Source organism: Alexandromys fortis, unplaced genomic scaffold (assembly GCF_014885135.2).
Source record: "Alexandromys fortis isolate MF-2015 unplaced genomic scaffold, M_Fortis_MF-2015_v1.1 scaffold_62, whole genome shotgun sequence".
In the NCBI taxonomy this organism is placed as follows: domain Eukaryota; kingdom Metazoa; phylum Chordata; class Mammalia; order Rodentia; family Cricetidae; genus Alexandromys; species Alexandromys fortis.
In genome coordinates, this window is record NW_026067942.1 from 2069714 (window position 1) to 2097165 (window position 27452).

Below are 27452 nucleotides of genomic sequence, written 5' to 3' on the forward strand. Positions count from 1 at the left end.
AACTCACTTTCAAATTCTATTAGCTATACAAGGCAATAAATGTCAGTAGCTAAAACTTCTAAGTTAAAACCCGGTGGCTGGAGCGATGGCCCAGCAGTTAAGGGCACTTGTTGCTCTTGCAGAGGACCTGGGTTTGGTCACCATTACTCACATGCTGGTACATAAGTGATGGGATTCAAGACTTTCAGCTTCTGAGGACGTCAGGCACACATATGATGCATAAACATACATGCAGGCAAAATACCCAGCCAAAATAAGTAAAAGTTCATTAACACACACACACACACACACACACACACACACACACACACCACTGGTTACCTGTCAATATGTTTCCTAAGAAACACCAATGTTGTCTGGTGCAGGTGGATGCACCCTGAGTCCTGGTTACCAAGGAAGCTGGGGCAAGAGGACTCACTGAGCACCGGAGCCTAGGCCAGCCTAGGCAACGCAGCAATGCTATTTCTTAGTTTATTCAAAAATAAAAAGAATTATGTCTCTGTCTCTCTCTGTGAGGGAGCACCTATAAGCCCTTGTTTAGAAGTGGAATTCATGGGGCACGGCACACTGATACACCAAGCACATCTCATGGTACTCCAGTCATGAAACAGTCCTTCCTATCTCACTCATAACTCTTTTACACAATGCAAACAACTAAAAATTACACAAGGGAAAAAGGCTGCCCAAAGCCTGCAATGGCTAGCTTACTTACACGCTTTCCTTACTCTCCTATCTTTTTATAGAAATGTTCACATTCCTTCAGATTCTACTTGAGGCATTTTCTCAGACCTTACAATTTCTCAGTCTCTGCGGCAGAACATATTTTCTGCATGTTTGCTGTTTCCGTCCACACTTCCGTCTTGAGCGACGCAGTGACTACACTTGCCTTTGCTGGACATCCACAAATTGCTTTATATTAACGTAGCCTGAAGACCCCCACAGACAGCACGATTAGTTGATGGCCACTAGATAGTCACTTGTATAGAACACATTTATCAAAAAGCCCTACAGCATCCCTAAAATTTAAACATCCCCTTCTTCACGAATCTAGTTTTTAAAGATTTTTAATAACTGATTTTTATGTAAATTGGTGTTTTGCTTGCATGTGTGACTGTGTGATGGTGTGAGCTGCCATGCGGGAGCTGAGCCGAGTCCTCTGGAAGAGCATCCAGTGTTGTTAACCACTGAGCCATCTCTAGCCCTACTCGTCTGCTTGCTTTCCAATAACTCTTAATGACTCATTCTTGGCTCGCCTGAGGACCAAAGATAGCTCAGAGCTATTCTATTCAAGGAGGTTTTTTTTTTAAATAATAATAATAATAAAGATTTATTTATTATGTATACAACAGTCTGCCTCCATGTATGTCTGCACACCAGAAGAGGGCACCTGATCTCACTATAGATGGCTGTGAGCCACCATGTGGTTGCTGGGAAATGAACTCAGGACCTCTGGAAGAGCAGTCAGTGCTCTTAACCTCTGAGCCATCTTTCTAGCCCTATTCAAGGAGTTTTGAAAATCTGTTAAATAGTCCTTGAGTAAGGAACACTATGTATTCTGAAAATGAGTCAGTACTCCAACTCCATGCTAAAACGCTAACCTATCACAACGACTCCAAATGATTCTCACTCTGAAAATGGCTTCTGACTTTCCAACAATAATGAAGGAGAAACCATGCTTTAAACAGAACAATCATTGCAACTGTCCAGAAAGGGAGTAAGACGTCACCACACTGTTGGCTACTGGGCTCCATAGCTCTTCCTAGATAAAGAAAATGAACTTCCTGCACTGGGAAGATAGTTCGTTGATAGTGTTTACCATGCAGTTATGAGCACCTGAATTCAATGCCCACAACTGTCTAAAAGGAAGGCATGTCAATGTTCAACCACAATTCCAGCCGGTGAGTCTAGCCAAATCTGCAATTTCCAGGTCTAATGCGAGGCCCTGCCTAAAATAAGGTGACGAGCAACTGAGTCAAGCATTCATATTCACCCCTGGCCTACACATGGACACAAAAACACATACTCCTCATGTATGTATGTACATATGTATGTACATGTGTATGTGTGTGTAGGTATTTGATTAGGATGCATGAGGTTGTAGGTTCAATCACTGTTATTTTAAACAACCTACCCTAAAGACTTACTTACTTAATTACTTTATTAATCTAGTTAATAAACAAACCAACAGACCTCTAAGGCTAGAGAGATGACTCCAGATGGGTCAGAGCACCGGCTTCCCTCCCACAAGTTCCCAGCCTAAGTCCAGCTCTAGGAGATCTGACTACCTCTGGGCTTCAAGAGCAATACATTCATGTGTACATACCTAAATAGAAACATATACACATAAATAAAAATAAATTTATAAAAGCAACAGTAATGGAGCTGGAGAGGTGGCTCAGCAGTTAAGAGCACTGGCTGCTCTTCCAGGACTCAGGTTCAATTCCCAGCAACCACATGGTGGCTCATAACTATCTGTAACTTCAGTTCCTGGGTACCGGATGCCCTCTTCTGGCCTCCACAGGTATTGAATGCCCATGGCACATAGATGTAGACGGAGACAAACACCCATGCACGTATACACATCAACAAACAAAAATAACAAAGACAGAGGACAGTGAGTCTCTTCTTTATAGAATTTAACGTAGAACCAGAAAAGACTTAAAGATCTTAGATGACAGAGGAATTTGAACGTAGCTGGAAATGCGCATGCAGCGCAGAGGCTAAGCAGCAGCTGTTTACAACACACAGCCCAGAGCACACCTAGCAGCTGGGTGTGGTGGTGCTTTGAGAAGCTGAAGCAGGAGGATGGAGATTTCCAAGAACAACCTTTACATCAGAGTCTGACTCAAAAATTACATACAGACACGTGCACCTTAGACTCCTCATACCCTGGTCTACTAAAATATTCTGAAGTAAGACACAGACACTAAAACCTAGAAGACATGTCTACCTGACAAAATTATGTCATGGCCTCTCTCACAAGTGACACTTTGTTTCAGTGGAAACTTGATTTTATTATGGAATAAATTTCCCTCTGAAAGAATAAATCTGTGAACATTTCCTTCCTTACCTGCATTTTGAAAGCTGGGTTCAGCTAACACAAATCACACACCACGGCAACTTATTTCTCTTAAGTAGCCATTCGCCCACTTTCATAATCCAAATATGAGTTTAAGAAAAAACTACTAACACTTAGTATGGCCCAAATGTCAACAGAAGACAACAAAGCATGACTTTCCTTCTGAAGAGCAGGAAGTTTGTATGTGGAACAAGCTTTTCAGAAACTAGCTGCACTGTATTACACTGAAATGGTACCCTGAGCTGTGTCGTATCCGAGTAACTTAGTACTCCTCCTGTATTACGACCAAGGAAAACTTATCCACAGTTATTTAGATTAAAATACTACAGACACCAGCAACATAATTTAATCCAACACATAAGTTCCGAATAAGCAGGTGCTACGGGCAAGTCCTTTTCATTCTGACAGCAGACTCCAGCCAGGGGCTGATTCACCTGTAGTCAGAGAATATGTGTGGCCCTTGAGCTGATCTGAAAACATAAACATCTGTGCTCCAGCACAGCCTGGGCAGGACTAGGCTTCAGCGAACAGTAATGCAAGTTCGTGCATAGGGGTGGTAGCAGGGCTCACTTTATGGAAAGAAGTTCTCAAAGAGAACGCGTCACATCCAGTGCCCATTTCCCTTCAAATTTTGTAACTTAAGTCAAGTTCCATGGAAATCTGGGGTGGATATTAGACTGCTTTATCAGTGTTTCTAACATTCAAATAAAAAAATATTACAATTTGAAATTTTACTACATATATTTTCTAACACAAATGCCACCAATCACTCCCCACAACAGATACAGGACATCTCCTCCCACAGCTGAGCACAGACACAAAGACTCCGACATCAACCTCACTTTAATCACAGGTAGGACTGCACTTTGGAAACCCTGGTGCGTGATCAGTATGTGCTCACATGGAGGGTCCTGGAGAAGTGCACATCACTGCTCAGAAAAGCAGAAGATGGCTTTGTACAAATATTTTGGAAAATCCTCAAAGTTATGTAAGTAGTACCAATACAATTTTAGTACAGTTTGCACCTCAGGAGGCACTGAAGCAGGGGTTCTCAGGAATCTGGGTACTTCATAACGGCCTCCTGGCTCCCAACAGTCAGAGGCCGCGTCTTTGGAGAAGAGTTGGAGGATCCCAGTCTGCTCAGTCAAGGGTCCCTGCCCTGCCGCCAGCAGGTTCATCGCTCTCTTTGTCCCAGTCCTTCATACTGGCTCCCATCATGAAATCATCTCGCAGAATCTTCCACCCTGGGCCCTCTTCTGATTTCGCTTCAGTCTGAGAAAATGTACAGAACCAAGATTTTCACATATCCATTTAAACATAAGGAAAAAATTGAAACTTATATACTTCAAAACAAGCTTTCCAATGTGTAGTTTTAAATGAGAGTAAACCAAGGTAACATAAAACTGATTTTATATAATATGCTCATGTATATACAAACACAGAGAAAAGTGAAAAAATTTTATTTCACCAATGAAATATAAAAGCAAAATAATCTGGAGTTGGGAGAGATGCAGTAAAATACACACTTGGGAACAATTCTTAACCACTTGGACAACATTAATTAACCTCCAGAGATAAGTTATTAGAAAATCCTTGGCAATTATTTTAACAGAAGTCTAACAAAGGTGTTTAACCCCAACTGCACTAAACAGAGAAGAGGGTTGCAGGGTGTTCAAGGTGGTGCCACGTCCAGATTTTGTAAAATGTGAACAAAATACCCCTCATTCTGGTCACGGTCTCACTACCTGACGCAAGCATGGAATCAGAGACTAAATATAACTGAAGCAGGTAACAAACTAATTAGCCGGTTCACTTCATCCTGACACAGGATTGACTACCAGGAGCTAAGGACACAAGCCTTCCTTTCACGGTAAAACAGCACCATCTTGTGGACTAAGTAGGTAATGCAACACATTTCTCTGACAAACCACCCTTGTCCAGCACCACTGTGGCAGGAGTACCATTCTCACAAAGGCAGCCAGTCTTGCAAATCTGTCACATTTGGGGTCATATCTATGTGGTAAGCATTTTAAAAGAAAAAAAAGACCCTAGAATGTTCGCAAGGTTTCACAAGCTAACTACCTAACTCTGCTGAAGCTTCCCCATGACGTATCAAGGGGGAAAATGTCCTACTGCATCACTTCTAGATCTGTGTGATAAAAACTAAACCACGACTTGAACCAAGAGGCAAGGCATCATTCAGACTTGGCAGACGGGAACTTACTTCGTACTGGACAGGTATAGGACTGACAAGTATCAGACACCCAGCTGCAGTGATCCCAGTGCAGAGAACCAGAAACCCTGTGCTGCGTGAGGACACCACGGAGCAAGGCTTGCCATGCTGCAGACAGGAGGCAGACCTCTCCTGGTGTGCAGCCAGGCCCTCTTACCCCAGGTTTTCTCTAGCCCACATTCCCTTTGCTGGTCTCCTTAAGAAATAGCTGCTCCTGAGAGGCACCTGGGACCAATAGTCACAGCCAAGTTAATTACTCAAAGCTTTCAATTAAAGAGAAAAAAGGGATTTGAACTAGGGTCTCATAATACAACCCAAGTTATACTGTAGCCCAAGTTGTCCTCCAGCTCATAACAATTCTCCTGCCTTAGTGCTAGGATTACAAGCACAAGCCACCACTCTCTAGTTTCAATTCAATTTTTTAAATTTATCAACAACTTAGAATTATAAAACGCAGCAAAAAAAAAAAAAAACCAATGTGCTTGGTGATTTCGAGTTCCTGGTGTGTTATCCTTTGAGAGTCAATAACAATAGACTGGTAACCCAGATAGTCTTGGGGGTTTCGAAATTGTGTTAAACAGACTTCATAGTCTGTAATTTGAATAACTAAAATTCATGTTTAAAGAATAAAATACAGCAAGCTACAGGAACGGGCAACAAAAACTTAAATTCAGATTCACTTGGTTTTAAAGTGCCCATTAGAGATATGAAGGGAAGCCAAGTCTGGCTTGAAGCTAAAACACACGATATGGGGAAGCGTGAGAAGATAACTCAGAAATCACATACAAAAGGAGGCAAACAGAAGAAAAAGAAAGGCAGAAAGCAGTCCAGGAGGCTGCAGAACAGCAGTGCAAAGAGAAGATCAGAACGGAGGCTACAATCCGTGCTTTAGAGTCCAATGCTCACCCACATCATTCCTCAAGTGTAAGGAGGGAACCGGGCACAAAGGTACTTCCCTGCAGTCCTCATCAGAAGGAACTTCAGAGGACAGAAACCAAAACAGGATGTCATCAGTGCAGCCAAGGAAGAAGAAAGTCTCCAGGCTCCAAGTGAAGGAAAGTTCTAGAACAACTTGACATCAGGCCTAAGGGATGCCTGCAGCAGTAACTTCAAGAGACAGAAGCATGGCAAAGATCCTATCACTCAGCCACCAGCCTTTCTGACAGCACTGGACAAAGCCTGGAGGAGTCTTCACTAGTAAGAGGGGATGGAGTCAAGAGGCAAGAACCAGAAGATGCAGGACCCAACATGGGAGCAACTCCAGATGGCACAGCAAATTATTTAAATAGTAGAAAGGTAACCAGGGAACTACCTGAGAGATCCCAAAGGAGAATGAGGGCTTCCAGAGAGGATATCCCAGTAGAAACACAGGGAAGTATGGAGGCCCCTGGCTTAGAAGCTGCAGAGTGGGCAAAGGACACCCTAACCCAGCTTTATATTAAAATAATAAATGAGTTTGGGTGGGAGGACGTGACTTCCAAAACTACATACAAAGAAACCTTAAAAGCTAAACAAACAAAGTGAAAACACGCCTGCACCACTTCTCCAGCTCCCAGGTCTCCTCTAGGTTCGTCCTGCCAAGGACGATGGGATCTTTTAACCACGATTCCACCTCACTTTAACTTTATTCCCCGTGCCGTCAAGTCGGCACGTGTAGCTAGATGCTTCATAGCACACTTCCAACTCCCTCCGCTCATCTTATGCAAGGAAACTGAGGCTCCAGGACGCGAAGCAGTTTAGTCAAGTCCAGTTGATGGATAAGTCAGCACTGGAGCACAGGAAAGACGCTCCCAAGTCCCCATCTCTGCACAATCCACAGGAACGCACTATAATGGTGCCATCTCTAAGACGTTCTGTTCTACCACCTGTGACCACAACAGCCGCACAGCAGAATCAATGCTAAAATACGCAGGAAATGCCTGACTAGGCTTAAGTTCTTGAGGTGGGTGTGTTGCAAGGGGATCCACATGGCTCCTGTATATGGCTGGGCTCAAACTTGACTATGTAAGGCAGGGATGACCCTGAACATAGGCAATTACAGGCATGTGCCACCACACATGGCTTCTGACATTCTGGGACTAAAATCCAGACCTTTGTGTATACTGGTCAAGTACTCTGCCAGCTAAGCTATAGCCCCAGCCCCTGCTTACAATAACCTCTATACAAATTCCAATCTGAGCAAATTACATTGCTCTTATGAACGTTTCATAAACAATCTTAGCACACTACTTAGAGTATCCACAATGAAAAGATAAAACGAATGATCACAAGTTAACACAAGAACAGGACCAGGCACAAGGTAGGATTGTCTATAATCCCTGGGAGTTTGAATGAGGTCAGGGTAGGCTGTGTAGTGAGACTCTTATCTCAAATAAACAAACAAAATAGCCACAGGAGAAAGGCTGAGGTCAATTCCAGGTGTGAAGCTATCAGGGGCTGGCAAGATGGCTTAGTGGGTAAGGGGAAATAAGATGATGGCTGCCAAGCCTGATGACCTGAGTTCAATCCCAGGCTTGATGGAGGAAGGTCATTGACCTTCCTCCTCCTCCATCATTGGCTCCACATGGTAGGAGAACTAACTGACCCTGCAAGTTGGCCTCTGACCTCTACACATGTGCAGGGCATGTATATACAACTAGTAAATAAATCCATGTGATTTAAAAGAAAAAAAGTAAAGATACAACAAAGAGCTTGGTTTCTTTGTAATAAAGAAGTAGCAACAATTTGATTTATTATTTTTAAGAACAAAAATCAAGCGACTTCTGTACTTTCTTAAAGAAACGATCAATTCTTTAACTGGGTTTAGAGGCAACTGTAGTAAGATGGGGGTTTTGCTGCTGTTAGAAACCAACAAACACCTTAAAGGGAAGGATTTACTCAACGATGGCTTCAGCTCCTCATGGCTGACACCAAGGTAAAAATAATGGACTCTAGAGTCAGTCACATTACACACGTCCAGCTGATTTAACCTTAGCAGGAGCTACACACGCTTTGTATTGCTGTGGACAAACAATGCCAAGGAAGGGAAGGTTAACTAAGCTCGTGGTTTGAGCCTGCATTCACAGTCAGTAGCTTCCATTGGATGGTGAGGTAGATCTCCACAGTGAGGCCGAAGAGCAGGATGGGAGTACAGGATGAAGAAAAAGAAAAGGGTATGGGGGTCTCAACAGCTCATTAAGGTCACACCACCAGCAACCCAGTTCTCCTCAAATAAGCTCAACCTCTTAGAGGCTCCACCACCTTCTGAGAGCTCTACAGGGTGCAGCTCAAAGCTTTGTCTTTGGACCTTTGGGGACAGAAGGTTGGATACAGTGCTGTAGTTTAGACCTCAAATGGCCAATTGTGATGACATGGAAAGCTAAAACAGCGAGATCACAAATTCAAAGCCAGCCTGAGCTGTAAAGGGAAAGTCCATCTCAAACAAGCAAACAAATGTGTGCAGTTTCCACACTCAAGTAATGGATAAGCCCAAGAAACTAGACAGATATGATAAGGAACTAGAGATGGGAGAGTGAGTTAAAGCGACCTTTAACTCCAGTCCAAGTCAAATGTACAGAGCTCTCAAAGAAAATCCAATTCCCTTTCAGAGCTGTTCCTCCTGAAGCACAGGCTCTGCTTCGAGCTTGAGCCCACTGCACTACAGCTACTGGGGCTCTTTTCTGCCCCCTCACCGCAGCGGTCCTCCCTCAGGTCTGTTTGGTGACTTCTATCCCAAACCATTGTTCGCATGTCTAGTTCCATAACACTGTGTCTCAGGTAATACTCACACACTACTAATATCCCTCACCACTCAGTGTCTTACAATGATGGCTAAGTTCAAGTTCACCAGCATAACCAAAGACCGAACAAAGCATCAAGTGTGCCCTGGATACCTTCACACCAAACTAGGAGGCTGAAATACGTAATAGTCTCTGCCAACTGATCATAAAGTATTCAAGCACATCCCTATTTATAGTTACACAACAGAAACAAAAAACCCGGGTTTACAACTGTGAAACCACACAGGGAATAACCTGGTCCAATGTCTAAGGGGACAAGTTTGCTGAGTAAGAAAATCTTTGGGAAACAGCTCTTTTCCAATGCTGAGTCCAAATAAGGAATATGAATGTATCTATACATCAAACTCAATAAAAGACTTAATAATACAGACGGTCCTATCAGAACTCCTTGGAGAAGAATGAGATTTTAGGGGACAAGACAATGAAAGCAAATATTTGAGCGGGATACCTTGTCCCAGAACATGAAGCCCTGAAATAAAAACTGTAGATGGATTTTTCTTTGGGCCACCAACCAGCTCCCCAATAGACACAGAGAGTTATTATTAATTATGAATGCTTAGCCTTAGCTTACCTCGTCCCACTAGCTCTTTTAATTTAACCTGTTTCTATTCCTTTATGTTTTGTCTCAGGCGTTTTTACTTTCCTTCATTCTGTATGTCCTACTTTCATGCTTCCTCTGTGCCTGTCTGTCTATCTGGCCCCCAGCTGGCTGGCCAGCTTTACTTTTCTCTCTCCTGCCAGCCCTACTATCCCTATTCTGCCTAGCTATTGGCCATTCAGATTTTTATTAGACCAATCAGGTGCCTTAGGCAGGCAAGGTGAAACAGCAACACATCTTTACAAAGGTAAAGCTCTGAAAATGCAGCATAAACAAAAGCAATGTATATTCTATACAATAAAAAACTAGGCCATCCCTAAAGGGTACAGGGACCAGGTTACTGGCATTCCTACTGCCACATTTGCAAAGTTCAGCATTAAAATATGAAGGGAACTGACTGAAAATAATAAATGACTCATAAGTCCTCTATCGATGGACAAAAGTCAAAGGGAAGGGAGGCTCCGTTACCACGGACGGAGGTGACCAAATGGAGAGATATAGATTCCCATCTTTAGAAACTTCAGCACATCTCAAAATGCTTGCTAGTAAGCTGGACTAGGAGGTGATTAACCTCCAATGCCACTCATGTTTCATGCAGTATCAGTAACCAAGGCAGTACAAGAGGCAGCAGACCTAACTATCTCCTCCCCAAGTTTGCATCCCCCAAACCATGCCCTCCCTACCTGCTCAGGACACATACCTCTATCAAAAGAAACTAACCAATTAATTTCCCCTTTAAACTGGGAAGCTACATCACTCCATGGAACCGTCTGGCCACATACCCAATGTGCTTCAGCACAGCATCAAAGAGGCACACCCAAGAATTAACTGTGCCAAAAAGTCTGACATACATCCCATCAGCATCTTAGCGCCTGCTTTCTGGCTTACAACTGAAAAGGCACAATGATAAACAAACATGGATGAATGAAACCCATGCATTCATTATTAATTCTTCAAAACAACCACCTTGTTTCTTTTAAAGTCAGTGATATTTTTGTCTGTTTTTGTTTTCTCAGTTGTTTTACTGGGCTAGAAGAAATGACAAGACAAAACCAACAAATCTATTATGTTAACCATGACTGGATTTTGGTACTCAAAGTTATAAAAAAAAATCTTCTGAATTTTATGGTACGTGAAATATCTCAAAATCCTATTTTTAAAAGATAATCTTTGGTGCTGTGCAGTGGTGTGGCACAGACATTTAATCCCAGCACTTGGGAGGCAGAGGCAGGGGGAATATCTTTGAGTTCAAGGCCAGCCTGGTCTGCAGAGTGAGTTCTGTAAATGGAGACTGTGCTTTCCTTTCCCGGCCACCCAGACCTGAATAATCACACAAACATTTACAACACTGTTTGTCAATGGCTCAGGCCCCAATGTAGCTAACTCTTACATCTTAAATAAACCCATTTTATTATTTTATAGTTTACCATGAGGCTTATGGTCTGTCACCTCACATCTTGTTTCTTGGGCAGCTACCTGGCATCTGCCTGACTCCACCTTCTTTCTCCCTGCATTCAGTTTAGTTTTCCTGCCTAGCTCTATTCTGCCCTGCCATAGGCCAAACCTTCTTTATTAGCCAATGGTAGTAAAACATATTCATAGCATACAGGGGGGAATCCTACATCAGAATTCCAGGATAGGCTCCAAAGATACAAAGAAACCCTGTCTCAAAAAAAAAAAAAGAAAAAGAAAAAAAAAAAACCCAAGTAATAATAATAAGAATCTTCGGTGCCCACATAGTTACAGTCTTCTATTAATCAGTAACCAGAATTTAAATGAGAAGAAATATGGGCAAGCAAAACATAAAACAAAGAAGGGTCAATAGCTTACAGCCCCAATAAGAGAATCAGGCACCCCTCACACTTTTAGTTAGATTCCCTTCCTACTTCGGAGTTTTCATACACCGTGTAAGGAGGCAGTCTACATTTTGTATTCAGTGCACAAAGCATAAATAAAAAATATATGTGCTTTCTAGAAAAATCCTAATCTCTTGTAAAAAACAATTAAAAAGTAGATTCTAACAGGTAACTTTACAAAGACTTTTCTACAGGCATTCTATTATCTTCTACATCAAAAGCGGGGATGAGAGACCTAGGGAAAAATCCAGGCTGCAGCTGCCCGCCTGTCCGTTTTTCTAGTCTGCCTGTATTCCCATGGCTTCAATCAGGTCTGTGCAGGCTGCGGCACCAACAGCTGCCTGCCTGTCCATCTTTCTAGTCTGCCTCTGGTCCCACAGCTTCAATCAGGTCTGTGCAGGCCGCGGCACCAACAGCTGCCTCCCCACCCTCTTTCGAGTCTGTCTGTGGTCCTCGGCTTCAGTCAGGTCTGTGTGGCAGCAGCACCAACAGCTGTCTGCACAATGACTGCAGCAGGGACGGAGTCATGTTGATCTGAGTCCAGACTCCACTGGGCGCTGTCAGGGTGAACCAACTCAGCTGTCTCAACTGGTTCTGACTTAGGCTTTTCAACTCTAAGAAAAGTCTCTACGTTTAACAGCAGCTGCAAGAAAGGACCCTGCACACCACCTAGCACACAGAGACACTTCCCACCCAGTCCCACTGCTCTTACTGAGGTTCCGAGTCATATACCCATGTATGATCCTCTGATGAGATCTGGTCACATTCTTAAAGTGAGACCCTGATTTAAACAGTATGACAGTCTCCACACACCTTTATCCCAGCACTCAGGAGGCAGAGGCAGTCAGAGCTCTGTGAGTCCGAAACCCTGTCTTGCAACACCCCCCCACCCCGTACTGTGTTTCTTGTTACGGAAGCCTTCTAAGCAATAGTTAAATAATAGCAAGACAAAGCAGACAAACTTCTAGCTTCTTCAAACTCTATTCTTTAATTAAGAATTATTGTTAAAGACTCCACATGTGAAATGAGTAAGAATGTTCCAAATCTAATTTTTGCTGAAGTATTTTAGAAACCTCTGAATTTACAATACCCAGATAAGAAGTTATAATAGCCCCTTTAATGCTGGTTGCAGGTGTCAGTTCATTTTGTCTGTTATTTCTAGGAAGACAAAACGCACAATGGAAAGAGCCCGCACTACTGACAGGTCAAAGTAGCAACAGCCATAACAGAGCAGTGAGGGCACACAATCACCTTTCTGCACACTTGCTGCTGTGACTCTCCTCATCCTCAGGATGCAGGCTGTGCACAGAACACAACTTTTTTTTTTGATGTATAGAATTTATTCTGAGAGATATAGACAGGTTCAATATATGGGTAATAAACAGAAAAATGAAATTCATTTTCAAAAAATGCAAAGTAGTATCAAGGGACAAAAAAGAGAAGTTTATTTCTGTGAGGGTGCTAAGAACTTAATTTGCTCAGTGTTCCAGTCCCTTTAGCCAGGCAGCAGCACACCTTTCTCTGTTCAGAACACAACTTTTGAATCTCATTAGATTCCAGGATCTGTGGCCTTGGTCACTATATATTGTATATAACATCCTCATAAGACTCTTAACCGTCTGGTGCTCAAAATGATGATTTTTAGGAAAAAACAAGAAAATACTTAGCAGATTTTATAGTATGTACTACAGGCAGAAAGACGGGTGCAGACTCACAGAACGGACAGGGCTCAGCCTCAGACAAGGCATCGTTCATTTCAAGTTAAAGACAGAATCTTCACAACAGCCCTACGATGACTAGTTCTTCCTCCACATGTAGCCCATATTCCCATCCCAACACAACTCCTTCCAGTTAAAGCTGCTGTTCATGTCAGATAGTATCCTACACCATAACTACAGTGTTTTTGTGAGTGACTACAAGGAGAAACCGACTTTAAGCTGTTCCCATTCACAGTAATGTAGAGGACGCTGCTCTTTCATTTTAAGCTTGAGTCTTGCTTGGTCTAAACTCTACTCTTTAGGCATTTTCGGTAAACAAACATTAAGCTGGATTATTTACAAAGTTGGCATTCCACACATTCCATCTGCAGATCCTAAGGGGGAGCAGAGCCCTGATGACTGCCGGGCAAGAGGCAATCTAAGGACAGTACCTCCGCTACCCATTCCCAGGCTTCTATGCCTCCAGACCAACTGGAACGGCCCTGAGAATGCTGAGGCCACCTGGAGACCCCTGTGACCTCCCTTCTAGGCGCTCTTCTCAGGGGCAAGGATTCAGCAGGTCTAAGCACCAGAGAAGCACACAGCTTTAAAAGTATCTACCCAGGCAAGGTCTGGGCTGTAAGACAGCAAGTACGCCTGTTTCTTCAAAGGCATTTCAACACTGAATGCCTGGTTATATCCCGGGGCTGCGATTTAAGAGAGAAGGGACAAGCAGCAGCAACCCCCATCTCTGTTCAACAGTTAGAGACCTCACATAGGAAGATCAGCAGCCGTGCCTGGGCAAATGACTGCTTTCTGCATGAACGTGCACTGGGACTTGTCCGGCACAGATCCTGGAACTCTCCCACAGAAAGCGGCCAGCTCTTACTATTCCCCTCCGCAAAATTATCTGAAACTGACGGAATGTCAATTTCTGGGGGATGAAAATCCTGTAGAAGTCTGTAACCAAGGGCAGAAGTCAACAGAACAATGCCTCTTTAATGGCAGCTCACAGTCTCCTCGGAAACTCAGATTTAATGTACAGTATATGCGATCCTGGCCTGGGAGAAGAACTACAATCCACAAGACCTAAGCACAGTTTACCAGGCTTTTGAAGAAATAATCACAATGTTTAAAGATAAGCAAAATAAAATAAGCAATCTTCATACAGTCTTAAAAAAATCGACTATTTTATCATCTGAGGGAAAACAAATCCTTCCAGAAGGTGCATATCTGGACTGGAAAAGCACTGTCATGTGACTTTCTACAAGTTAACTTTGTAAACACATGCACTCCCTGCTTCCTCATACAGCACCCTACACTAAGGAGGGCCCAGCCACATGCGCCCATGTGAGCTGTGACTTACCTAGTCCAGAGAAGGCCCATGGTCTAGGGAAAACCAGTTCACAGAACCTAGGAACTTTTCAATTTACACACCAGAAACACTTCCTAAGATGTTATGCATCCTGCCTGACCATTCAGGGGCCCCACTGAGACACTGGAGTCCATCAGCTCCTGCCACAAGCGGCCTTACCACACACACTCTCCTCCCCAGCTGCAGCCATGCTGGTGCCTACGACCAGAAAATGTTTCTCTCCACGCCCGCTTCAATGTGTCATTACCGCCCTGTCTCCTTTCTGATTACAACTGGGAGCAAATACCACCTCCCAAAGTCTCCACCTCCCAAAGATAATTATCTTCTCAATTATGGTTAAAAACAACAAAAAATATCAGTTTTGAGTCTCCCTGCTGTGAATCAGTCATTTACAATCCTTCTGATGTACTGAAGGTAAACTAGTCCAACCTCCAATCTGCCTCTGCAATCTGGTTCTTCTCTGGGTACCAATACACCCCTTCCAACCCACATGGTCTTCGTTGAGCTTCTCTCCTCTTGCTGATTCTGGCAGTGGCCTCCCACAAGCTGACCTTCTGAAACTACCTTTCCACCTCTACCTCCTTTGTTTTCCTTGAAAACAATCAAATCTGGTCAGAGTACATACTTGGAGAAATCAGACCCTAAGAACTCAAGTCCAAATCCCTAAACAGAAGGGTAAGATTGACAATCTGATCCTACCCATGTCCTCAAAATCCCTTATGACCCATCAGCAAGCACCTTCCATGCCAACTTCTATGGAGAAGAAAACAAAAAGGAAAGAACTTGGGTTCAACCACCATCAGTCAAAAACACCACAGGTGGGGAGAAAATGTCCAGCAGCTACACACCACTGTCCCTGAAAAGCACAGCCAAGCACAGCAGGCCAAAAGCACCCCAAGTTAAATACCCAAGGGGTATTTAAAATGTACATACTTCAGAGTCTGACACCACCGATGCGGGGGCCTACAGGAGCGCTGCCTGCACACTGACATACCACTACATGGGGTATGGAACACCAGCGAACTGGCAAACTGGCAGGCACTGCTCTCTATGAGGCATCTACCTCACAACAGCTTTAAACCCAGGCTGGGTCCTGATACTCAGAGCACAGCGCTCACAGTCACTATTCCTGCTGTGCTGACATCCTCACATTTTCCCAGCTGAGTCTTTCCATCTTCATGAACACACCCAGCTTGCTGAACAATGGTGCAAAGGCTCCTCTTCCTGTTTGTAAATGAAGTACTGGGTAGCAAACCACCAAATTGACCTTCAATCCTTTACTCAGAACTTCTCTTTGGGAGTTAGGAACATTCTTTGCTTAAATCTTCTCACTTCAACTAATCTATGTTTTTCCATAACCCTATCTAAAACAAACCAACAAAAAGTGAACTTGGTAGAGGAAGTCCTTAATATCACCTACCAAGATTATTCCAACAATGGAGGAGACACCATTACTGAGGAGCAGATGCTGGGTGGTTCATTCAACAATTAATGACTTCCTCCCACACATAAGCATGGAAGTTTCTAAAAGGGAAAGCAAAGACTGTGAAATCAGTGAAGGCCAAAGGTGCACTGTGCTGCAATGGATTCCCATCGTGTGCATCCTCTGCCAGCTGACAGAGCTTCAGCTGGTTTGGGAAGAAACAAAAAACAGTCAGTGAAGCAGCAGCCACACAAGCGTGAGGATCTGTACTTGGTCCCCAACCACAGAGAGGTAGCATGTAAATCCCAGGGCTAAGGAAGCAGACACAGGAGGGTCCCTGAGAACTGTGGGGAGCTGTTTAGCCAAACCAGCAAGCTCCAGATTCGGTGAGAGACTGCCTCAGAAGGGAAGGGAGGCGATGCAGGAAGACACTTGAGGTCAGCCTCTGTGCCCCTCCCCCATGGAGTGAAGACAGACATTATCAATGTTAAACTAAACATATATAACAGTCAACAGCTAATTTTACACATGACAAGTAAGTTTCCTAAACTGAAGCTGTTGTCCCTCCCGAGATGAGTCCATAAGGCACCTTCAGGTTTACCTTTCAGGACTCTAGCTCCTTCAGCCAATAACCTTTAAGATACCAGCCCACTTGGGCATGGTCTTATACTATCAATGTAGCTGTAAAGCCTGTGGTCGGCTCTTGCTTCAGGCTCTTACTTCCAGCTGCTAGACTCTGTTCCTATTTTCCACTCCTACAGAGAACTCTGATCTAGGACAGTGATCAGTAAGTCTCCCCTAAATAACTCTTTATTATTCATCTGAACAAGTGTGAGATTATTATTATTTTGTAATTTCTGCCATCACTTTGTTTTACTAACCTTCAGGATGAACCCCAATTTCTGTCTCTGAGTTTTTATTAATCATGTTTCAGGCTATCCACCATTGCTCCTCAAGGTCCTGACACCACATGTTACAAGCTACATCCCATCACAGCCATTTCTGTGGACCAAATTTTGAACTGTCATCATCACCTGGATTTCCACTTTCCAAGATGCAGAAATGATAGGTTTAAGACAGGAATGATTCAAACCCCCTTCCACACTACTTTTATGACTCCACTTGGCCCCTGAGTTCTATCAACAGAGTTATGATAGCAATAACTGGTAACTTCCATATAGAATATCATTATGAAACTAAAGAATCCAAACCTTTAGTTAGGTTGTGGGAAAACAGGAATTGTAACAGATCTGCCAGAATTCTTAATTCTACCGGGTGCTCTTTCTCCATCTCAGTATTTAACAGCCTGTTAGATTGAAAGCGTCCGATGTAGTGACTGTCCCCATGCAGTCCCACCTGTCTGCCGCATTTTAACCAAGTGTCTGATGCAGTGATTCCCAGCCATGCAGAGTCTTACCTGTCTGGCTTTGGGGTTTTTCCCAGCAGAACTGTTCTCATTTGTACCATCCATTCCTCGAAGAACACTGATGAAATCCTTCTTGGAAACAGTTGACATCAACTTAGCTTGCTTCCTGATGGAGCCTCCTGCTTCCTTAACCTTTTCACCAACATTCTTTTGGTGTTTCTGAACAGCATTGAATAACTGCACCACACCCCTGGAATGCAAAATATCAGAGCAATGTAACACAGACAAGCATAGCAGAATACCGTCTTACTATGACAATTTAGGAAAAGGCAAGCGCTCTCAGGAAGCAAATATTCTAATTTACTCTCGAAAGCTAACGCTGAGCTGAACTGACTCATCGGTCTGCTTGGTCAACGACTCAGTCTTTCAGGTAGGAAGCTGGCTTTACTTCTACTTTAAAGCACATTGAATCCACAAGTGAATGGTCCTGATATGTCAATAAGCTGAATTTTCACATAGTTATTTTAAAATAACAATGGTTAAGGAACTATTTGAAAACTGAGGTTTTCTTTCTTTTTTTTTTTTTTTTCAAACCAAAAGAGCAGTGTCTCCATTTCCAGGGATCCTCACAGGCTGGGAATAACAGATAAGTCAAGGCAGACTCTGCACCTCACTGTGTAACCCCCATAGACCAGAAAATGACCAGAGTAACCCATCAACTAGAAGCTGACTATCACTCCACTAAACAGAACCGCTATGTTTTCTAAGGAGCAATTCAATGCTGCCTCCTGTGAAGCCGTCCCCAATTCTCCAACTCCCACAGTTGCCACTATAACAGAAAACATCCCATTCTCCAAAGACTCATCTCTGCAGACGACGACACGTGATCACACAGAAGACACCATCTTCTCTTCAGCTCTAGATATGCAAAGTGGCAAATGCTTGGTGCTCATGCTGGGGTGAGGGACTAGAGGGGAAGGCCAAGGTAAAGCTGGCATAATGTGTGGCACACCATCCTGTTCATACAAAGTAAGAAAACAAACCCAGCACCATGCGTCAGACAAGCACTAGAGAAAGACGCAAGCAGCGGTGTGAAAACACAATCCCCACAACTATAAAAATGATGGCCTGAGCAGATGCAGACCAAATACACACTTAGCATATTACAGTTCTGCCTCATGACACCTCCAAAGTCTTTGGTGAAATTTAGTGTCCAAGAGCAGCCTTGGATGCGTGTCACTCGGCTCAGGGAAGGCAGAGCTTGGGGATCAGTCTGAAAGGTGGATCACTAGCAGAGCTTTTGCTTTCGTGGAGCTGTTTTAAAGGCAGAAGCACTGTCTTACCTCGTTGCAATCCTCTGAAGGTTCCTCTCTGTCTCTTTGTCTTGGACAACATCTGGCTTCACTCTGCACAGCATCTCCCACTCCCGCTTCTTATCGAGCTGTGTTATAAATAGTTATGTGAAAGGATATTAGGCATTTTTGAAAGAGCAGGCAACTTTGATATGCCATTCTGTGAAAGGAGAAAGGTAATCAATCACCCAACTCTGTGTGTTGTGTTTTTCACCACAGTTTTAGGGGCTCAGCTCCGACAACCTGTGGTCAGCACTCAGCATGTCATGTGAGAAGCAGTCTTTAAGAGGACCCCTGGAGTCAGGCTCTGGAGAACTGCCAACACATACAGCCAGGCAGTGCAAGGCAGGGTGAGCCAGCCACCCTGATGCCACAGCCCATCATCAGTGGATGCACAAAACCACACTGCCCACTCCGGTAAGGGCAAGAAGCTTCCTGTTCCCTTTAGAATGGACTCACTAACTAGATATTCACATGTTGTCTCACGATTGTCTCTTTCTCTTTGTATAAAAAGCACTTAATTCTATTTCTCCTCCCCAGGCATATCCAACAATGCTCTCATCACATACAGTCGTTTAGTCCCAAACTCAAAGGAGCTCATTTCTTACCACCATGCAAATACAGAGGGGAGCTGGAGAAAGGAAGCTCCACAGACAACCCTCAGGCTAGGGTAAAATGGCCTCTGAGCAACATCCTGGTCCCGCATGCCTGATTTGACAGACTGACTGTTCAGGTCTGTTTCCCAAGATGATATATACTGACCAGATGAACTACTCGCCTGGGGACCACTAAGCATCTACACTGAGAACAGTGGAAAATTCTGGCTTTTCTCTAGAAAAGCTCCCCCTCTTCTTCTGAAGTAAGCACATGGCTAAGGCCAGGTGATGGTGACACACATTTTTTAATCCCAGTACTCAGGAGGCAGGGACAGGCAGATCTCTATGAGTTCAAGGACAGCCTATCTACAAGGTGAGCCTCAGAAAAACAACACAAAAAACAATAACAGAACTTGGCTGCTAACACTCCAGATCTGACAACACATTAGAAAAGGCATTCTTCCCGTGATGCATTTCAAAGTTAGCAGGCTCATTACCACACTAAGTGAGAAGCAAAACCTTAGCAAGTCACAGGACATTGCTACCTGACTTCTCCAGGGGGACAGTCCCGCCACTGCTGCCACAGCAAGTGTGCTTCCATGTGCTCCGTGCCCAGCATACCTCCAGCACTCAGAGCTGGCCTATGCGCTCCCCTTAGCTTGAAATTCTTGCCCTCCCTGGAATCTGGAGACTAGAGGTAATTACATTTGTAAAACCACTTCCAACCTTTGCCAGTTAATAAACAAATATCCAAATTTCAATGGAGAAGCTTTCTTAAGGTTTAGAGACAAAGCTTCTCTTCAGTACAAAGGATTCTCAGTAAGAGCAAGTTGTATGTCGAGAGCAAGGCCACAAGAGTCCAGCTTTTAAGTGGAGTAACCTACAGGAACAAGGGAGTGCCAGACAAAAAAACAACGTTAACTCATGCCTCCTTCTTTCATCTGTATGGAAACTACTCTTGAAAAGTACTTCCATACTTCAGGTTTTTCTTCATTCGAAACTACTTATTTTTATAACCAAATATTTTGACATACTGATACTTATAGTACAAAGAACACGAAAAGCTCACCATAGCTTCTTTTATACTGTATAACAGCTAACTTATGTGCAAATTTAGGTTTTTAGTCAAGATTAGACTAACTTTATCAGCAGTGATTGACTAGAGCAAGAATTCAGTTTGTCGCCGGGCAGTGGTGGCGCACGCCTTTAATCCCAGCACTTGGGAGGCAGAGGCAGGCGGATCTCTGTGAGTTCGAGGCCAGCCTGGTCTACAGAGCTAGTTCCAGGACAGGAACCAAAAGCTACAGAGAAACCCTGTCTCAAAAATAAAAAAAAAAATTATAATAATAAAAAAAAAGAATTCAGTTTGTCAGCAGAAAACCATTTCGGAAGTACACACAACTCAGTACTCAGATTTACACAGTAGAGCTTGCTCCATGGCCCACACAAGACTGTGTTTCTGACTTAACCCTGCTTACCCACCCCACTCAAGAAGCCTTTAAAGCTGAATGCTTCTGGGACAGACTCCAAAGCCAGCACAGACAAGCGGTGTGGACAGACCTGCTTCCTTTTCTCCAACCTCTCCTGCTTTAGCTTCTCCTTCTCCTTCTCCAGCTCTTTGTTTTTGGTGAGGATGGTGGGTTTACTTTTAGGAGTCTTTTTGTTAAGGATTTTGGCCATGGCATCTGCCCAGCCAGAATTAGTCCCAGCACTTGGCTCTGCAGCATCTTCATTTTCCTCCTCACAGGACTCCACATTGTCCTCGCTGTCGGCTTCTGCTGCGCCATCATCTGAGGACTGGTCCATTTCTGCATCACAGCTTTCTACCGAACCTAAAAGTAAAAGGAAGTTGAGCTTTAGAGCCCCGGGCAGAGCACTGGCAGGCCTTCCGAAGGCCCGTGTCTGCAGCTCTATGAGGAGCACCAGGATCCCCATGCTGCTAACAGCAGCCCACAGCGCTGACAGGCAGGTCAGAGTGCCTTCAGGAGCAGGTGGTGGAGACAAACCCAACAGTTGCTCACTTCGCACCAGTGGGGAAGGTGGGAGACCAGGAGGTCCAATGCCGAGTGCTCTCAAGACAGATCCCAGCTGAGCTCTACACTATTGAAGAGACTAACATAGGTTATTTTTAAGAACTGAAGTATTAGTTGGGCAGTGGTGGTGCACGCCTCTAATCCCAGTTGCAGGTGGATCTCTGAGTTTCAAGGCCAGTCTGGTCTATGGACAACCAGGACTGTACACATCCTGTCTCAAAAAAGGGGGCAAGATTAAGAAAAAAAGAGAAAACAACTAAAATATTAATTCGTTAAGAAAAACATTTTAGTGCAGATTCCATTTTTCTAAAAAAATTGCCACACACATTAAAATTCTGAACTTTTATCCAGAAAAATACTAAAAACACCTGATTTTTTAAAAGGAGGATATAGCAATGAAACTTTGACTCTCACATTTTGGTGGCTGGGGAGACCAGCAGTGCTGAGCAACAGTGGACACATCAGCCTCCGAGGAGACCGACCACATTCCTAGGGGTGTAGCAGAATTCACCAGAACACAGACTGTGGGCAAACTAGCTCCTCAGAGAGCCCAGGCAGCAGGGGTCAGAGGGTCAGAGGACTAGCAGCAACAGCAGCACAGAAGGGCTTGGCTGGGAAAACTTGCCGAGCAGCTGGGATAGTGCAGGCAGCTATAAGGCCCAGAGCACTTCACAGAGTTCCAGTGTCTTCTTCCAGAATCCCATGGAATCCACTGGAAAACACTTCAAAGGGACCCGCGACGTTTTCTAATAAGAGCTAATAAAGGCAGCTGAGAATTCTCAGAGGAAACTCAGTGACAGCAGCTGCCTTAGAGAAACATGAGCTTCCACTGCTCCCCTTAATACCATCTGACACCCCTCATGGAGGCAGAGCCTTCCAACCTCAGAGTGAAGCTACAAATCAGCCAAACAGCTGACTAGATCTTTTACCCAGGGACTGACTATAATACACGGCCTTTAGGTACTAATTTTAAATAATACATGTCAGGCATCCAAAAATCCAAAATCCTAAACACTGCAATATGAAATTTTGAAGTGCCATATTAATGAACTGAATTGGATTTGGGAGCATTTCCTTGGATTGCCCAATTATAGACAAGGACGAGCCGCTAGCAAAGTCTATGTAGGGCAGTAAAATCAGCACAGTGAAAACTACACAGTCAAGCGCCAGACAACTTCTCCCCAGAAGCATCTCGTGTGTCGTCGTCCCCCCGAAAAAACACACACCAANTAACCAACACTATCTGGAACATGAGAATTAAAAAAAAAAAAAAAGGCTTTCCCAACTCCTAGAAAATATCCAAAATAACCAAAGTACAACACTGACATCTAGTGTTCCTTCTGATGAATCTGAGCAAAGGCAGCAATGAGCCACACTGAAAGGCAGAAACAAGTCTTTCCATGATGCAAGCCATTGCAGCTCACTACTTGCTCAGAGTAATACAGGACGGACGGATAGACGGACGGATACACACACACACACACACAAACCTGTGAAAAGTCTATAGCAATATTTTATACAACCTGAACGCACCCTACCAATGAAAAGAATTCCAGAAGAATTTGGAAAAGTGATGTTTTTGTTTTTCAGCACGTGAAAGCCTTTATTGGGGGTGAGGAAAATCGCATGCAGCAGACACAGAAAAAGACAGGGAACACAGGAAGCCAAGAAATCCCTATTTTATTTTTTTTTTAAGCTCAGATTCAGCAAATGAGTCCAGCATTTGGTACTAACGGAAATAACATTCTGTATAAATAAATAAAAAATATAACAATGTAGTAAGATCTGCCAACACACACATGGGACATAATTTCCTTATAGGATACTGAAGAGCAATTATTATGAGAACTAGAACTAAACGAATAAACCAACAAACTCTTCATTTTCAACTGTATCCTGACACAGATTCTGCTAATTTTTCACTAACCAATCTTTGGCAGCAGAAAGTAAACACAGCTGCCTAACGCATGACTAGAAATCACTAGACATGTATAAAATTCTCTCCACGTCCTATATTACTTTTTAAAGTGACTACTGAGTTTTACTTTAAAATTATGAAAACACCTGCAGAGGATGCTTACTGCAAATAATGACAAAAATTCCAACAACAGCAATGCTCCACCCGTCACCCACAAGCTATCGCATACTTCATTATGTCAGCATGACCGAGGAACTCAGTTCTTCAGCTCTCACCCTCCCACCACCTTAAAGGCAATATAAATGCAGACTGAAGAAGACACGGGCACTTCGCACCTTCTGCTTCTTCCAGACCCTCAGCAGCCACACAAACTTGTCTACCTACCAGTTCTTCAGCCCAGAGGACTAGAGGCTGGCAGGCAAGTAAGAGTTTTCCTCAGGACCAAGACAAACCGTTAAGAGCATGCACACCCCTCAGACATTTCTAGGCACTTCTGAATGAAGACCAAGGAAATAATGACACCCACCACTACCTTTCTCTCACCAAAGAACTCAAGTTCAGCAGATAAAGAAATGTTCGATAAAAGCTGTGAGTGTTTAAGAGAAAAGAATGAATGCTGGTGACTGGTGGTTGTGGGAAAGTCCTACAACCTGTGGTTGTGCTGTAAACCGTTCACCACTCGCACAGGGCTGCTAGACACTTCGTTTCTTAGGTGTGCTGCTTTGCTATTTTAAGTAATTTTAACGAAAAAGACAGCTGCAGTTTGATGAAAGCACACGTTCTGCTAGGTTATTCGGTCTTAAATGCAGCTTTGTAGTTCATCAAAAATGAAGGGCTAGATTGTTATGAAGTCCAGTGTGAGAAGTGGACAGATATTTTTTTACACATGTAACCAAGACAATTTAGGGGTTTTCACTGTCTAGAATGACATTATATTTTTGGTTGTGAGCCTAGCCTTTAACAGCTGAGCCATATCTCCAGCCCTAGAATGACATTACCACCCACCTTATGATACAGTCAAAGGATACTTTCTCTGAGAAGTGTCTCTTCTCATCCTGGCTATGAAGGGAGGCCAAGGACTTGGTCACCTGGATTGACTGGAGTATAAGAGCTTTTCCCTATGAGTACAAATAGCATTCATTGTGCCTGAACCTCCTGCACTGACTTGACAATTTGAGTAATAAGTCAGTTAGTCCCACCTTCCTCAGCTAATAGTATCTGTTTTAATGTTTTGACCAAAGCTTAACAGAACTGAGTTTTTAGGTTTTGTTGAAGAACCAAGTATATATTGTATTTGAAGCAATAAACTATCCACTTTATCTAGGCAGCTCAAGGAAAACTTTATAGGGATGTCATCCTCCCTCCCTCTTACAGTAGCTGACATTCATATATTGTTTAAGATGCATACTGTAGCTGAGTCAAGCTGCATAAGGCTGAGGCAGGAGGACTGTCAAGTCAAAGCCACGGTGCTAAAGGAGCAAACAGGCAATCAAATGGACTACGCAGTCACTCTTCAAGTGAAAAAGTACAAATAACCCAAAACACAGAAAATATGCTTACCGTCTTTAGCCATGAAGGAAACACGAATCAAAACTACAGTAAGATTCTATGTCACTCCAATCAGAATATCATCTAAACAAAAGAAACCACAGATGCAGGCAATGGAGAGGCCAGAGGTGGGAGGGGACATGGTCTGACACAGGAGGACCTTCAGTTAGAAGCCTCTGTGACACACTGCAAGTCTAGGCTCATGAGATCCCATCTAAAACTATCAGTAGAAATAAAATTGATAACACCTATAAAAAAATTAATGAGGGTCCTTCAAAAAATTAAAAATTTTGCTTAAAAATTTTTAAAGCCGTGACCATAAAAGGATGATTACTAATCCTCTACTGCTAGAGATGTTACATCCTAAATACAAGCAGGTATTTTAATAACAAAAAATGAAAATTGAACTGTGATTTAGTTACATGACTTCTAGCACTCCCCAGAGGAACCAATGTCAGAGAGGAATGCACACACGTGTTTACCACAGTGCCACTCAGCCATGTTCTGGTATCAGCCGAGGTGTCCATTGGTGGAAGAACAGAGATCTTTCCAATGTACTGAATGAAAAAAAGTCTCCTGAGCACCACACATGCATCAGATCTACGCTAAATCCTCAGATACTGCCGCTATCAAAGTCAACAATGTCTCTGTCTCAAGAGATCAGGAAGTCTTTGCAACACACCATATTTCCTAAAAGCACAGCTTTCTACCTTTCTTGTACAGCATGTCAAAAGAAATCACAACCAGAAGATAAAAATGTACAGCTCAAGACACATAAGCCACACCCGTGCTATCTGTGAGGCAAGGCCACACAATTAAAAGAGGTTGCTTCAGATCCCCCGAGTAAGGTCCACCCTTAACCACTGTCATGCTCAGCTGAAAAGTCAAATATGTCTGATCCAGGTTCTTATCATGGTTACAGGCACAACTTAACCATGTGCCTGTAACCTGCCCACCACTCCTGAGGCCTCAGCCTTTATAGTTTTTCAGTTATTGTCATCTGAAATCTTGGCGAGAGTTCTATAAAAATCTTTCCAGAAAGACTGAATTCACAAGACGAAAACAACCATTTCTTAGGTTAAATATCAAATTGCGAGTCACACCAAAGAAGGTGCATTAACCAATAACTATTTATTACCAAATTTATAAGACGAAGGGCCCTTTATTATTCTTTACCACTGGCACAGAGATGGCTTAAATGCCAAAAAAAAAGAACTCGATGGAGAGCAGTAAACTCAGAGGGAGAGCTCTTAGCTAGCACTCATGAGGTTTGATACCAAACATCACACAGAAAAGTTGTGGGGTTTTTTTTTTGGGGGGGGGGGTAGAGGGTTAAGTACACTTTCTGCTCTTCAGAGGACCTGAGTTCGGTTCCCTGTAACTCCAGCTCCAAGGAATCTAATGCCTCTGGCCTCCATGTATGTACACATAACCACATGTTGACATACACACACATAGATAAAAATATTGAAAAAGCATGTAATTTAAAAATGAGAACGGCAAATCTAAAGAAAGCGGAGCATTAAGCCACCAAGCGAACGTGACAAGGAGCACAGTGATGTATTAGAAACATAAGGAGAAATATCCAGTGGTTCCGAGACTCAAGCCAACGATAAAGCAGGTAGACATGCAAGCGTTTAAAGAGTACTGTAGGCAGGACAGACAAAAGGCGGAGAAACTCCAGCATGCGGGTACCTTCCATGTGTCAAGCAACCAGTATGAACAGAAAACTATTACCAAGCAGCAGAGAGGCAGATGAGGAGAAGAGACCAGCCACATCGTACAAGTTGAAAATGCGGGAAGTTACTCTCGGATGTAAAGCCATTCCCGATGACTGACACGAAGAGACACACGTGGGATTGTGAGTTATCAGTTACTACACAGGAGCAGTAAGTAGGGCGTAGGAAGCAAATGCCCGCTTTTCCTTCTAAACTCAGAAGCTGGTGACAACGCCGGAAGGTTAAACGCAACAGCTAGGGCAGACACATAATGGTGAAAGACCTCCCAAAGCGCAGCTTCCTTTCACTCTCAAACTTTCTCTCCTTACCATTTACTCTTCTTCACTGAATACTATCTTGTCTCCAACTCCCAAAGGCTTCCTTCCATGCCCCTGCTACACTGGAATAGTATTTCTTCCGCCTTGGGGCCTTTTGCTCCTCGCTCTCTGAGCCTATCCCACCCCTGTTGCTTCAACTGAGAGCCTGCCTTTCCCGCTTTCCTCCTGTTAAGTTTCTCGTTGGCACAAGCAGTTCCTTCCATCTTAGCAACAGCTGCCTGAGTGGAAACACAAAACTAAACTTGACAGCAAGGCATCTCTGAACAGCAGGGCTCCTCACCCAACTTCACTCGTCCCACACACGCAACGCGAAGAAATGCAGCCCTTGCCTTGGGGAGTTCAGCCCGACCTTCTCAGCCGCCAAAGCTCCGCCCGACCGTGTTACCTTCCCCGTCGGAAGAGTCTTTGAGCTCATCTTCCAGATTAGAGATTTCAGCCTTGGCTACCAGCTTCATCTTTCGCTTCTTCTTTGGGGAACACTTCAGCTTTTTCCCTGAACTCACACGTGAGTCTTGAATGGTCGCAGCCATCTTGACCCGCCGG

The 27452-nt window shown here is 43.6% G+C and overlaps 1 protein-coding gene across 1 annotated transcript; it reads right to left on the reverse strand.

Moving 5' to 3' along the window:
* Positions 1–3632: 3632 nt before the first annotated feature.
* Rrp15 (ribosomal RNA processing 15 homolog) lies at positions 3633–27452 on the reverse strand. The gene is made up of 5 exons (XM_050148224.1): positions 27295–27452; positions 20915–21186; positions 18750–18847; positions 17458–17656; positions 3633–4351 (listed from the first exon to the last, which is right to left on the reverse strand). The coding sequence occupies exons 1-5, from the start codon at positions 27437–27439 to the stop codon at positions 4220–4222; spliced, it is 846 nt and encodes a 281-aa protein (XP_050004181.1). The 5' UTR covers positions 27440–27452; the 3' UTR covers positions 3633–4219.

Coding starts and splice junctions, on each gene's coding strand:
- Rrp15 (XM_050148224.1), bottom strand. CDS start 27,439: ATGGCTGCGACCATTCAAGACTCACGTGTGAGTTCAGGGAAAAAGCTG. Junction 21,187..27,294: donor AGACTCTTCCGACGGGGAAG/GTAACACGGTCG, acceptor TTTTACTTTTAG/GTTCGGTAGAAAGCTGTGAT. Junction 4,352..17,457: donor AAAACCCCAAAGCCAGACAG/GTAAGACTCTGC, acceptor ACATTTTCTCAG/ACTGAAGCGAAATCAGAAGA.